Genomic DNA, 14,920 nt, shown 5'->3' with positions numbered 1-14,920 from the left:
TCATGTTATTTGATAATAATATCTCTACATGAGTAATACAAAACTATAAATAGTACGAACCTGGCACTGAATACATACAATATATCAATATAATAACAAACGGATTATTCACCTCTGTGACCACCAAGATAGTCATTTTGTGATTAGTTTGTTTGCAGTTTCTGGAATCTGGAGGTTAAATATGATAACCACTAGAGGGCATAGAAACATGCTACATTTTAAAGTCTCAGGTCAAATGTCGACTCCCCCTAGCATCGCACACAGTGTTAATATTAAAGCTAGTTATTATTAACAGTTCATTATAAGTTCTTGAAGAAGTCATTATTCACATGAATATTAAAATAACAACAGCTATTTTATTTTAATTTTTACAAGTTTAAGTTACAAGTTCCTGGCCACATGTCCAAGTGTCCCTGGACCCCACACTTAACCTCGAACCCTTGGCACCACAAGGGGGCAGCCTGTCCACAAAGAAATCCCCCAAGACTATTGATCAAGAATAAAGTCTTATTTATTATTATTATTTTTAGTAGTAGTAGTATTACTGATAGCATGTAAGCATTTGTTAGAATGTAACTAAGCTTCAATGCATTTATTTCCCTTAAAATAAAACATTTAGTGACAGGGTATCTACATGCATTGAGAAGCTATGATTTCAGAGACAGTGAGCTTTTATTGATGATCCTGTCTATGCTGGCCCTCACGTTTTCCTGTTAGAGAGTAGTGTTTCATCAAATAAGAGGTGGAGTCTGGGACTTGGAGTTGCCCTGTGCTTGGGGACAGAATAGGGTGGAGCACCAGGAGCAGGGGGAGCCAGGGGCGGGGGGTAAGAAGGGAAAAGTTTGACAGGGTGGCTTCATAGGGAGCACAGGCATTTGAGTCAGGGCACACATGCCTCAGCTGTGAGAGGCCCCACTCCCCTTGGCTGGCTGGCATCCCCGAGCAGAAGCAGAGAGAGACCGAGAGAGGGCTGAGGGTAAGAGACCGAGAAAGTGAGAGAAAGTTATAGAAAGTATAAGGTAGACTAGAAACGAGTGGTCGAGAAAGTGGTCTGAAGGACAGGGAATAGGATTAGGACTGAGTTCTGTGCGGCGTGGCTTCTGAAGATTGTTTTTCAGTAGTGTATTTTTATCTGTAGTGAGTACGCAGGCAGTTTTCATTTGGAGTTGACAGCTATGGCAGATACAGGTGTGAAGAAGGAGCATGCAACCCTGGCAGAAGTGCCTTACGATGATGATGAGGTAGCTCTGGTGGGTGCTGCCACTGATCCTGCAGTAGATGATGATGACCCTGCTGATGAGGGGGGTCTGGTGCTGGCTGCTGGCTCTGGAGGCAAAAGTGAAGCCCAGATGAACGGGGTCATGGTCCTCTCTCTGCTAGACAAGATTATTGGAGTGGTAGACCAGATACAGCAGACTCAGAACGGGCTTGAAGCCCGGCAGGAGGCCATGGAGAAGTCAGTGTCAACCATCCAGGGGGAGCTGGCTAAGTTGTCCAAGAACCATGTCGGCACTGCCCACACTGTCAACAAAATGCTGGATAAGGTCCGCAAAGTCAGTGTCAACGTCAAGACGGTACGCAGCAACCTGGAGAAGCAAGCAGGTCAGATCAAGAGGCTGGAGAACAACGAGTGCGAACTCCTCAAGAGGCGCAACTTCAAAGTCCTCATCTACCAGGTAAAGTGTGTGTGTGTGTGTGTGTGTGTGTGTTCATCACATTATAGAAATTAAAAACGTCTTTGAGAATATAGAGATGATCATCAGGTTACTAGTGCATCGTGGTCTCGTGGTGCTGCATTCCCCACATCACAAAGAATAGTTAGAGGGGAAGTGTAAAATTCACCTCTGGCCATCAAAGCAACCTTCTGACATCCACTCAGCAGAGACAGTTGATCCTTGTTGGTGCAAATCAAAAGGGGCTGTAATATTTTCCCAGGATGCGGACTTATCCCATGACATCACATTTTCCTAAATCACTTAGAAACTGTACAGTTTGTGTTCACGCTCAAAGAGAGGTGGACTCCTCCCTTCGCTAATGGAGGGAACACTAATATTTGCTTATTTGGAAAGTAAAGGCAGGTAGTGATCGTTCCCATTTCACAGGACTCCATGATTACCCAGTGAAACTAAATCAAGACTCTTGGTGTGAATAATATATAAGGCTTATTAACTCTGGCAAGAGGGTCTACTTGAGACAGTAATGCCCCACCTTGGAGAGCTCAGAGGACAGATCATTGGCAGGCTGCTGTCATGAAAGATGAATATGTAGTTTTATTATGGTGATTTCTCAGTAGTGAGTTAACAGGTGCTCAAACCTGCACGTGAATGTGTAAGAAACAGTCCTGACACAGAGGTAGTTTTATTTTTGGGAGCATGGTAGCTTAGAAAAACAGTTGAGAGAATTGTCTTGGATAGAAAATAGATTTAAAAAAAAAATAAAATAAAAATTATCAGCTCATTCACAATCACATAGTAATCCACATGAGCCCTTTTTTTTTTAGTAGGACATGCTGTCAAGTCTGGCTGGTAAACTTACAAAACTTGTGCTTGAGATTATATTGTGTGTGAAAAGTTACAGTGGTTGTAGACCATAGACCAAAGAGTGCAGCCCAAGAACATTACATCATGGCGTCTGCCGTTTGTTTAAAACATTAGTAACAGTGAATCTGGGCGTTTCAAGCCTCTCGTGAGCGGAGCTTACTTCAGAATCTGTGCTGGCAGGCACGAATGTTTTCACGACCCCCTTCTGGGATGTTCACTGTGGGAGTAAGTTACACTATTGGTATCTAGCAGAAATCCAATCATAGACGCTGGGCCTTAATAAATTACACTGCAAAGCAGGTGCCTCCTGCTGTTTGTGACACTGTATGGAAAGATGTAATTCATTTTAGGAACCTGCACTATTTTATAAAGCCTTTTAATTCAAGGTTGTAGTTTTGAATGGCACAGAATAAATCAGTCTTAATCACTTCCTGTTGGGATTATCTCAGAGTAATACCCTTATCACGGTCTAAACTTGGTGACTGTCATGTTTTCAAAACAGTTGTAGGAGTCACAGCTTCCATGTTGCAGTAGCTGTTTTGGGCTCCCACCATCTATTTATTCCCAGGGGATGGCTGCACCGTGTCCAGTTTAATTGTCTGACACACAGACTGATCAGATATTGGCAGCACTACAAAACCAAAACTGGCTCTCAGTCAGATTTCGCCACTTTCCACTGTCTTGTCTGTGTGTTAATGTGTTAGAGTGCAGAATTAGAATTAGGCCAAGAACGAGTTAGGGGTCAGGGTCGGCTTGTGGAGGTTATGGTTAGGGTTATATCAAAACGTCCATGGAATGAACGGTGGCCCGTTCAGTGTGTTTGCATGCGTGCGTGCGAGTGTCTGTTGTGTGGCCATTCCTCACCAGTGTTGGCTTTCAGTGTAAATGTCAAGTGAGGCTAGAATCTGAGTAAGACAAGCAAAGCATCTTCATAGCATTACTATCAATCTGCTTTGTTGAGCTGATTCTGACTTTAACTGTAGATTTGTATTTTTCTATCACTGTGTCTTTGCACGCTGAGAATAGACACTTCCCTGCAAGGGTTTTGACCTTGAAATACTACGACTTGTGATGCTTTATAATTAAACCTGCAATCATGGTGGCACGCAGAATCCCCCAGCAACAGCAGGGCGTGGCGGTGAAGATGTTTGTCAAATGCACATCAGCAGTGGTGGAAAAAGCATTCTGATGTTTAATGTGAGAAAAAGACACAGGACCACAGTGAAGAAATACTCTGCAGAGGAATCAGCAAATAAAACCTCCTCTTCATCATCATGAAATGTGAATCTTAAATACATGTTTTCAATTTTGCAGTTTCTTTTTATTATTGTAACCTCTGAGTTAATAATCAAGTTCTTTTTGTCTAAATCACATCCACCAAGGCACCAGTGTTTATTTTTCAGCAGAGATTTCTATCTTTGGGCAAATCTCCTGCAACCATAAGTGCTGCTAATTCAAGAAATGTTCTTTGCAAGTTGTATCATAACCTGTCGGCTGTTTAGTTTGGAGGACTTTCTCAAAGCCCAAGCTTTCTTTTTGTACTGTATTTTAAACACTCACTGTTAAACACACTGTTTAATTAAGTAGATTAATGCAGTTTATGCAATGTGATCATGTGTGTCCATCAGTGTGAGACAGTGCTGCTGTGTGTCTGGAATCGGGGTGTGTTTGGCTGCAGTTCAAGGACAGTGATAGCCATGTGGTCAACTCTGTCAGGGAGATGTAAGACTTCTCGGTTGCAGTCTACGTAGTCCACGCCAGCTCCACAGACTTCCACAGATCACAGCCAACAAGCTTCACCACCAGGCCCAGCCCACTTTTCTTTAATAGCTTTTAACCCAGCCCAGACGCTGTAATAACTCAATTCCACCTACTGCAGACGTAGCGATCCAGCCAACAGCTATTTGCCTCTGCAGCTCTGTGAATCTTTGTTTCCATGCACAAATCAGACCTCCCGCCTCGTTACAGGGAGCACTTAGCAAGCTCCGTGCAGGCGAGAGTGAGCAACTGAGGAATACTTAAAGCACTCGACCAGGAGCACCAAGTTAGGATTGTGATTCATCTCGCTGGCATCTTTCTGCTCGTCCTGCCAACATGCCCACTCGTTCTCTTTCCTTCTTCTAAGTTTCTCTCTGCTGTCATTCCTACTATCAATTGAGCCCCTTCTACTCCCACTCAGACTTCTAATCCAGGACGAAGGGCATAGCTCATTCAGTAATTGCTACAGCACTTATCCCCTACAGGCGTTCTCTTGCAGTCTCTCCTCTCTGTCCCTCTATCCTGCTGTGTGGAAAGATATCTGGTGGGCTCCACATTTCACTATTGCTTGTCAGCTACTATGTTGAGCGAGTACTGAGTTCCAGTACTTGGTGGAATGTGAGGCCCTGCTTGTAAAACGTAGTCAAATAGTTAAGTAAAGTAATATTTAGGGAGTTAACTTATAGTTAATGTCTGAAAACACCTGCCCCATGTCCCATTAAGACGTTCTTTAAGATAGTGTGATAGAAAAATCATACGCAGCATGAAAATGAAGCTTTTATTTTATTTACTCTGCTAGTCTCTTCACCACATCCCATTTGTTTTGGCAGTGACCAGCGACGTCTTGGAGCCAGAACTATGTTTCTTTTGGACAAATCTAAATGCTGCAGTGCTCTCTCTCTCTCTCTCTCTGTTTCTCTGTCTAGTTCACACACATGTTGTATGCAGCAAGGAACAAGGACGTTCAACCCTAAGCAACTAGGGCAAACCCTCTCTTTCATTTTCTTTCTGTGTAGATCTTGGAAAGGCCAACGTCAAAAAAAAAAAAAAAAATTAACTAAAACTTCATGTCACTTGAATACTGGCAGGAATCCTTGACTACCTTTGATCGACTTTGTTATTCTGTTTTTCTTTGCTCTTGAATTGCAAAGATGAATTTTGAGGTGATTACTGTGATATAAATGTATAAATGTATATTTATGCTGCAAGGATTAACCATTTTGAACTGTTAAGACTCACTAAGACCCAAGACATAATAGGACAAGTGTAACTGGATACATTCACATACAGTACATTTGAACTCTTGCATGCTTTTTCAGTCGTGTGGAGGTGGACTTGCTGTATTGTAGACTTCCCAGTACTCCAGTAGTCATTAGGATTTGCAACAAGTAATCTATTTAGTCAATTTTGGCGATCACATCCAGTAAAGCAAGAAATCTTTTTCACAGACTAATCCATTCATGTATTTTCTGCCCCATACTAATCCAGCTCATGTTAATGTTATTTCAGTTATTGTGGTAATGTTCCCCTGTTGCCTGATCTCAGTCTCACCAAACATCCCCATCCCACAGCACCAGACAGGCTCAACCAGCTGAGAGTCTCATCAGGTCACCCCTCCCTTTAAACAGTTGTAGTTGTCGTCCAGCCTTTTGGCCGGCTAACAGAAATGTGTCCTCATACCACATCACAACTCCGTGTAAGCCTGGTGCTGTTTATTCCAAGATTTGTAGGCATACCCTTCATCTACAAGGCCGTAGCCAAAATAAAAAGGTTGGTCAAATTTCCTGAGTTGGTATATTAGAGGAAACTTCTGTTCCTTTTTGATTAGCCCCAGTTTCTGTGCAATCAACTGATTTTTTACTAAACATTCACAGGGCTTCTCAACTGTTCACAACACAGACTGGGGTCATTGTTTCTGCACAGTCACATTAAGCACCGATACCAGAAGTAGGTATCTCAAAACTTCTGCCAGTAAAACCGAAAGCAATTGTGTATCTAGTTGACACTGTGGATGTGTTATTATAATTTGAGTAATACAACACGTTGCTGTTAAAGCACAATCCATACTATTAATATAAGTCACTGTTATTCCTGTAACCTAACACATTGCGTGTGAAAGTAAAGTCTGGTCTGTGCAAAAGTCAGGTTACCCTGGTGGTTTATTTCCCACTGCTGCTGTAGCGGCTTGCAGTTCTTGTCACTGGTATGTGAGTTATAGGCTGTCACCGAGTGCCAGGAAACTCTCTGGGCTTTGGGTACCCTTGGGATTAGATTTTGCATGCACATGGATGTTTAGGATGATGAATCTATAAATAATACAATTAGAACTTAAATTATATTATCAGTGTCACAGACTGACTTTAAACCTAAGATTTATTCACATTTTATTGCTATGTAGGTTTATTGGCATAGGTGCACAAGTTTTCTTAAATTTCACTCACATAAAAACAGCATTTGTTATTAATAACAGTTATTTCATAGAGGTTACTGATTAATCATCAAGAAAACCTGAAGTAAACCTGAAGTTAACCACATTTATTCCAAGTATTGTATTCATGTTGGCATCTGATTCATGTCCTCACTTGATCCAGCCGTCACTTTATCCTGCAGCTAATTTGTGTATTGCACAGAAATAAATGAGGACATGATGAAACACTGCAGAACATTCTTTCACTTGACGATTAACATAATTAAAAGTCTTTCCAAACCTTCATGTGAATGTTAGAATTCAAGTGTTAGCCTAAAGTAGATCCAATCCGAAGCACAGGAATGGAAATGTTGAACTCAGAGTTATTACATTTGGCCGAACCTCTTTGGTAGAAAATGGATGGCACCATTAGCGAGAACAGCATTATATAATACGCTGTGTATTCCAGCACTGTAGCTGCCAGTTCACATAGAGGCGTGAGTGGAAAAGGAAAGTTGCTAACATACTGTGACTAATGCTGGGATTCTAACGGGTCGAAAGCATGGATGTGGGAAAGCTGCACCATGGAAAAGGGCTTCCCTGTTCAGATTCCTGTGTGTGAAAAACCAAGGAACTCCCCTTCCTGTGGTTTCCACTGTAACATGACATGGTGTGGCTAACACAGAGGCCTTCTCTTTGAATGAATCTGTCTATAGACAGAGTGGGATTGGTGGTTCTCGTTTCCATCACTAACAGCAGTCCTAAACACAGTGCCGTCAGAGTAGATTTTTCTAAAAGGAAGCTTCATGGAACAGAATATGCACTGTGCAAAAAAGTAGTAGGTGGCTGGGCCAATCCTCTGTGGATTGTTTGCACTTTATTTAGTGTGGGAGGCATCAGTATTAATGACCAGAGCACATTAGTGCCCTTTTTATAGCCTCCGGTCTCTCTTCAGGGATCAAAGCATCACAATTCAGGCCTGTACGGACCACTAACATGCAAACCTCCACCTCTGATTCATGTCAATCTCTAGTTTGGCCTCTTCCCAATTCTGGGGGGGTGCACATGGTTCAGTGATATCACTCACTGTGAAAGCTAGGTGCACAGCTGCAAGGACTGGACAGGATCAGACAGCTGCTCCTGTGACTCACCGGAGAGGCCTTTCATCACGCTGCCTGAAAAGGAATGGCGTGTATGTCTATGTGTGTGTTTACAAGCAAGCACTGTGTGCCTGCATGTAGGTGGATCAGGATCTTGAATGATAATGCACACGGACTCATGATCTTAGTCGCCAACCTTGCCGCATCTCCTAACTGCGTAATTCAATTATTATTAACCAATATTTGTTATATTATTTGCTTTAAATGTAAAAAAATAAGGACATTTTAATTTTAAATATTTCAGAATTTCCATTCTGAACATGTTTATTTATATTCTAGTTAAAAGGAAGTAGATTTTAATTTTGATGCAATGGCGATTTTTATACCACATACTCTCACACAAGCAATTAACTAATAAAAAGTGCACTGCACTAATAAAAAATATGTACGAATGCAGCAAACAACTGCCATTGTTATTTAAATAACTAATCAAGAATATTGGTCCAGGTGGATTACAGACGGCCTAGTAACAGCAGATAAAGAGACAGAGATGGAGAACGTTAGATGCCTGCAGCTTTATTCAAAGCTGCTGTTGTCTCCATATAGTGCAGACTGAGAGCACTGTTTGCTGTGTTGTCCATGGTAACAGTCAGCGCTGAAATTGTCCCTGAGCCCCCGTATGACTCAGACAGAGAACATTTTGCTTCTGGTAAAACTTAGACAATGAGAATGCACCGCTCTTCTAAAATCAGCACCTTAAAGTCAAGCATGCTTTGTCAGACTTCAATAGTTTTTCGCTTTTCATTTCTGTTCTGTGTTTGCTTTTTACTTTTCTTATTTCAGCTGTTTGCCAAACTCTTTCCCCCACCTGTGTTGTGCCTCCTTCTGTGAGACAGTCGTTAACTTTAAGCAGAGAGAAAGAGTTCTCACAAACTCTAGACAACTTTTCCATGAGGTGTGATTCACACTGCTAGGGGTCAGAAAACATGAGCAACAGACCTCCTTCTCATAGTGGAGAGCACAAAAAGACGCATATATCGTTCCCTTCACCATAACTAACACACACACACACACACAGACGCAACTTTTCTACTGCTGGTAAATGGGGGGAAAAGTAAGACTGGGACACTAATTGACGTCAGGTCGTCTTTCTTCATTTTATTTGGAATCAGACAGAAAAACACAAACAGAAGTTGCTGATTTAATCACATTTTCCATTTTCCACTGAGCTGAGTCAAGTTTTAGGAATGTAAACAACAAAATACTCCAACATGCAATGTCTCTGTTTTTGGTAATGAGTTTTCATGACACTCACACATACAGTGTGGTTGTATGAAGACGGTGTGCTTTATGTTAACTGATCAGAAATAACAGTAAAAATCTATATGGAAGCCACCGTTTCACTTCACTCTCCGTGTGGGGTCTGTGACACGAGTGGCGACCTGGTCAGGGTGTACCCTGCCTCTCACCCAATGACAGTTGGGACAGACTCCAGCCCTCCTGTGATCCTCAAGAGAGAAATAGCGCTTAGGATGATGGATGGATAAATCTCATCTCTTCTCTCTATTATTATTATTTTAATTAGGAGGAGTGTTAACATATTGGTATAGAGGCTTTTACAATGAATGATTGGACTATATGGTTGTCATTTGAACAATAACCAGCAGATAAATCCACCATATTGTTACAGTTTGACCAACATAGCATGCTGCTATGAAGCCAAGTCTCCAAACAAGAACTTATTAGCATTAGTTTCTATAGTTTTCCAGTTTTAAAGTTCCAGACACACATGAGTAAGGTGGACAGTGATGATCTTGATTAGCATTTTGTCAATTTAGTGAAGAATTTTTGACACTGACATCATCCTGGGCCGGGTACTTTGAATTACCTCAGCTACTCCCAGGCCATGAACTACGGTTTTTCCATAAGCCATAGAAGCTTCCTGTTCAGGCATCAGAGCTGCTGCTTTTTTAACAAAAGTGTTCACTACTCGGCTCCATGGAAAAAAAATTGCGTCTGCGTCTGTGCCTGTGGTTTTTGTGTGAGGGCGGATGTGGATGTGTGCATTTAGCATTTGTTGTTGTTTATCTAGACACAAACATGATCTTACCTGAGAGTTACTGCAGCAAAACAGAAGATGTCCTCATACATAGATATAGATAGAAACTGTAAGCTTAACAAAGTGCCTTTTGGTTCTACCAGAGACATGTGAGGACGACTGAACAGCACCACACACACAACAATTCATGATGATGACATTAAATAAAAATGCTTTACTTTTATTGGACCTAATTCTGGCCAAAAATAAAGTTGCGTGCATTTGTCCTGTTCATTGTTCATCATTTAACATAACTCTGATAAAAACCCACGAACAAATGTTGCAGTGGGATTACAGTATGTGCTCACGGATTCAAAAATATCATCGATTACCGCTATGAATGTGACTCAATGAGCCTCACTGCAAAGCAGGTGCAGTATTTAGTTTAGTTTAATTGTGATGAATGCGTGACTGAGAACCAGAGTCTCATGTCGCTATATTATTGTAGATATATCAGCTGTTTATACAGCTAAACTTCAACACCCACCGGAGACAACATGAGGAAGTAGTTACCATGGTGACAGAGCACTGTGTTTATCTGTTGCTGTACAGACAGGGAGGGGGTTGTGTGGCAGGGAGTGTCCGTCGGTCTGAGTGCTGCAGTGGCTGGTAGCCAGAGAATGGTAGACGGAATTCAGAGAGAGGGAAAGGCCAGCCCAAAATAACCCCATACAGAGAAGATCAGCCAGGCCCACACCATACACAGCACCAGATAAGGAGGCAATGTCCGTTTTACGATAGGATCATATGGCAATATTTGAACTACCCAGGGAGATGTGCTGCTCATGTGATCTGACAGGTGTCTGTTTTTCACAAGACATCAGAATAAACGTCTTAATTAGGAAAACATATTTTTCTGCTAATACTACTGACATAATAATATAAAAGCTATAATCACAAGATATTTATTCCACTGTTGCATCCTTCAATTCTTCTAAAAACATAATAACAAACACATTGTCTTGGTACGTGGGACAATTAAAGAATATTTTGTGACACACTTTGCGATGCAACTGAATTAATATCTTTTAAGAGACCAGAGTGAAATATGAGATAAAAAGGATAGCTGCAAAAAAACATGACAAAACTGATTTGACCTAATGTGACAGCTGTGAAATGCTTTTTTCAGAGGTAATGAAAAATTTATTTTACTGACACGATGGTAAATCATTTGTTTTTGCAGTGCTAACAATAAACACATGTTGAACCTTATGGTTCAACTTGTGTTGAAGTTTACATACTATATATAGATATTTCTGACCATGTGTGAAATTACTGCACTACTCTGCTGAGTATGGTCATATTGATAGTTTCAAGTCTTTCCAGTGATGTGTAAGCAGAATTATAGATCATGTATATATTTTTTATGTTGTAGACTATCTGAACATCTTTGCATACCGTTAGACTGCACTGAAAATTAACTCTCAGCCCTCACAACAAAGGAACTGTGTGAATTTATAATTTTATAAAGAAACTATAGCAAAAAGGCAGGAAATGCACTTGTGGTTATATGTGACAGCCTGTTGGCTTTAGTTTCAATATGACTGTGACGCTGCACATCACATAGGTTTGGTCTGAAGCCCTGAAGCATTACTGTCATTAAGGAGATGTGCCATAAAATGCACACCAGCCCAAGTTCTTCGTATATCTAAGATCTGAAGTGTAGAATAACTGGGTTTTGCCTTGTTGGCACATGATTGACACCACAAGATGGCACTCTACACAAGCTACAAGCAGTGAACTGTGTGCATAGTGACGGCATCCATGATACATATTTTTAATTTTATTTCTCACCCAAAGGCCATTAACTTCACATACTCATTTTTACACGGCATATTAAAGTAAATAGCATACTTTACATCATACAACACAATGATATAATCATACAATCAATGATTGTAGCACTGGGTCTGCTAATATTTTGTTATATGTCAAACTTTCTTTATATAATGCTGCTGTGGCTAATCACTCTTCTGTTTTTCTTATCTTTCTTATTTTGCTCCTTCAGGACCAAGTGAAGGCACCAAAGACATCCAAAGTCAAGACACCAGAGGCGGTAGCTGAATGTAAAACAGTGGAGGGCCTCGAGCAGATACCTGAGGAAGGACAAGAGGGAATCTCAGCAAACCTCAACTCTGATGAGGAGGTGGAGATCGAGGAAATTATTGAAGAGTCTCGTACAAAGCGCCTCCAGCGCACTACCAAGCAACAAGTGGACAACATCAAGAAAGCCTTCTCCAAAGAGCAGATGGAAAAAAACAAACTAAAGACCAAGGAGAATTTGGAGAAGACTAAGCAAAGAACCCGCGAGAACCTGGAGAAGACAAGACAAAGAACCCGTGCCAACCTGGAGAAAACCAAGCACAGTCTGGAGAAGAAGATTGGAAAGATCGGGACCCGCATGACCCCCAGCCAAGAGCGCCGGGTGAAGATAAAGAGCTCTAAAGACAAGATGAAGAAGTCTCTCACTCCTGACCACAAGATCTATGCTCGCTCCAAGACCACTGTGTACCGCGTGCCACCTTTCACCTTCTATGTTAAGAAGATCCGAGAAGGGGAGGTGGAGGTGGTGCAGACTACAGAGATGGAGGAGGTGACCGAGGCAGAGGATCAACCAGCAGGCGAGGACAACGAACTGGGTGTACACGCGCAGGTGGAGGAAGGGGAGCTGGTGAGTGTAGACAGCCCAGAAATGGAGAATCTGTTGGAGGTGACGGAGGACTCTCAGCTGGTCAGCCTGGAGCCAGATCACCTAAAGAAGACCCAAACTGAATAGAGAGTGATGGTAGCGATTAAAGAAATGAAGAAGAGAACCCAGTCTTGATGAATGAGTCTCATCACAAGGACACAATATTAGCTGTAGAGACGTTCTATACATGATCACAATCTGTGACATCTCTTTTCTTTTCTGTTCTGTTCTCTTTTTATTATACCCAACAGGGATGACTTTCACATTTGCTCCTCTTTAGCACACAAACGACAAAAATAAAAGCAGCTGGCTTTTGAAACACAATGCATGCCGGTTATCCTAGACTTGCTTGTTTAGGATATTAGGAGGCAATTATTAGCTTAATAAATTGAGTGACTATAAGAAAAAAATGGTATAAATAGTTTTTGCTCTTGTATGAGGTATGTATGTATGATGAATGACATGCACATTCATAGTTGTTGGCAAGAATTTATATGGCAATGGGTGGTATTGTGATGTAATGTGCATGTGTTGGATGAAAAATGAACAAGCAAAATTAGGAGTAAATAAAGAACTGATGAGGAATTGACTTGGTGAAAATCCATTAAATGTAAATAACGGCTATTTGCTTTCTCCTACTCAGGCTCATGCGCCAGATGAAATGTTTCTCAATGAAGACATACAGAAAATGAAATATCAGAATAGTAAAACACTTTAGTAGCTGACTGTTGTGACAATCACTGTAAAGGCTATTTTTTCTATTGTAGACAGGGCAACATGTTTGTGCTTTGCTAAAAAGAGAGAGAGAGGGACAAAGGATTGCAAATTTATATACAAAACAATGGTCCATCTATTAGTTTTAACTTATATTATGTGGGAACTATCTCCCTGTATTTTATCCTGAGTATTTAATTGGTCACTCATAAAAAAAAATCTAGCTATAACATATAAAATACAAAATACATAAAGTTGATATCAGTGAAATGTTGAATGTAAACCTTTGCTGCTGTCTTTCTTCACAATGCATGCTTGAAGTCACGGTTTGATCACATTTTATTGTAATTTACTTTGTCTTGATGTATATTCACTTTGTCATGTTTATTACATTTGGATATGTTGTACTCTCCAAGTTTCACATAGCACACTGCTGCACAGAGCTGAAGAAATACTACTGTGTCACCATGGCCACAGCTCCTCACAGTACATTTGTACATCCCTATTAAATTTTCCCAAGGTAATTGTAGGCAGAAAATGATGGCCTGAAGAGCAACATGACAGTTTAATGACTGACTACGTAACACGGGGAGATGCAAATGTTAATCTGACTGCAGTTAAAGTGAGATAGCGCACTTCCAGGTAATATGAATGGCACGCCTTGTTGGTAAATGACAGAAGCACATTTGCTGTGGCCAGTTAAAGAGACGTCAACATTGACAAAAAAGCAGTGTGACCATCGCTCAAAACACCTGTGAAAATAGTCATGGAGGCTCAGTGGATGTTTCATAATTGGATTGTAATTATGAACCTGATTTAAACTGGCACTATGTTCAATCATTTCCACTTTTGAATGTGTGAGGGAAGCACAATAGGCTTCAGACAGGAGCAAAGTGGATGCACAGCTTCCATTTCCCTCCCTAGAGAGAGTGCGTGACCTCGATGTGGTGTAGCCATGCAGGAGCCCTCAGTCGAGCCTGGAACACCATTAAAATAATCAATGAGGTGGAGAATGCAATTAAGGAGAGTGCTCCATCTGAGCAGCGGAGGACGGTCAGAAGTAGTTAAAAGGCCTGAGACAGGCATACGTGTGTGTGCACGTGTGTGTGTGTGTGTGTGTATGTATGTGTTGGTGATCGTGATGAGTATGTGCATACCATATATCCACATAATGAAACACTACATTTATATCAACATTGCGGAAATTTTGTAATCAGCTAATAAATCCATTACATGCAAGTGACACCACGCAAGCTTATTATTATTACGTATTATGTACAAGCAAATCGTACACACTGACACAGACACATATAGATGTCTCTTGAACAAAAAGATTGCCACCATGTATATTTTTGGCTTGTTTAAAGCGACTAGTTGTATTCAAAAATAGAACCAGCCTGCTGTGTAAGGCAGGTCATGCATAACTTATCTGGTGTAATTGAGATTTGAATAAAAAAATATATCAACCACACAGCTGCAAGACAGTGTTACATAAATGCTCTTGGTCGAATGAAGCTTGCATCTTCTGCTGTGTTTAAGGCCTCTTTTGCCAAACCACTTGAATATAAATAAAAGCTTTATAATAATAAAATGTTACGTGCTGCCTATAATTTT

The 14,920-nt window shown here is 40.9% G+C and overlaps 1 protein-coding gene across 1 annotated transcript; it reads left to right on the top strand.

The window, feature by feature from the left end:
* The first annotated feature begins 839 nt into the window (after nt 1-839).
* cavin1a (caveolae associated protein 1a) lies at nt 840-13,181 on the top strand. The gene is made up of 2 exons (XM_026345153.1): nt 840-1,676; nt 11,912-13,181. The coding sequence occupies exons 1-2, from the start codon at nt 1,176-1,178 to the stop codon at nt 12,677-12,679; spliced, it is 1,269 nt and encodes a 422-aa protein (XP_026200938.1). The 5' UTR covers nt 840-1,175; the 3' UTR covers nt 12,680-13,181.
* The last annotated feature ends 1,739 nt before the right edge of the window (nt 13,182-14,920 follow it).

The sequence above is a fragment of the Anabas testudineus genome, chromosome 8 (genome assembly GCF_900324465.2).
Source record: "Anabas testudineus chromosome 8, fAnaTes1.2, whole genome shotgun sequence".
Taxonomy (NCBI): Eukaryota; Metazoa; Chordata; class Actinopteri; order Anabantiformes; family Anabantidae; genus Anabas; species Anabas testudineus.
The sequence above is the reverse complement of the archived record's forward strand: the minus strand, read 5'-3'. Positions and strand labels throughout refer to the sequence as shown.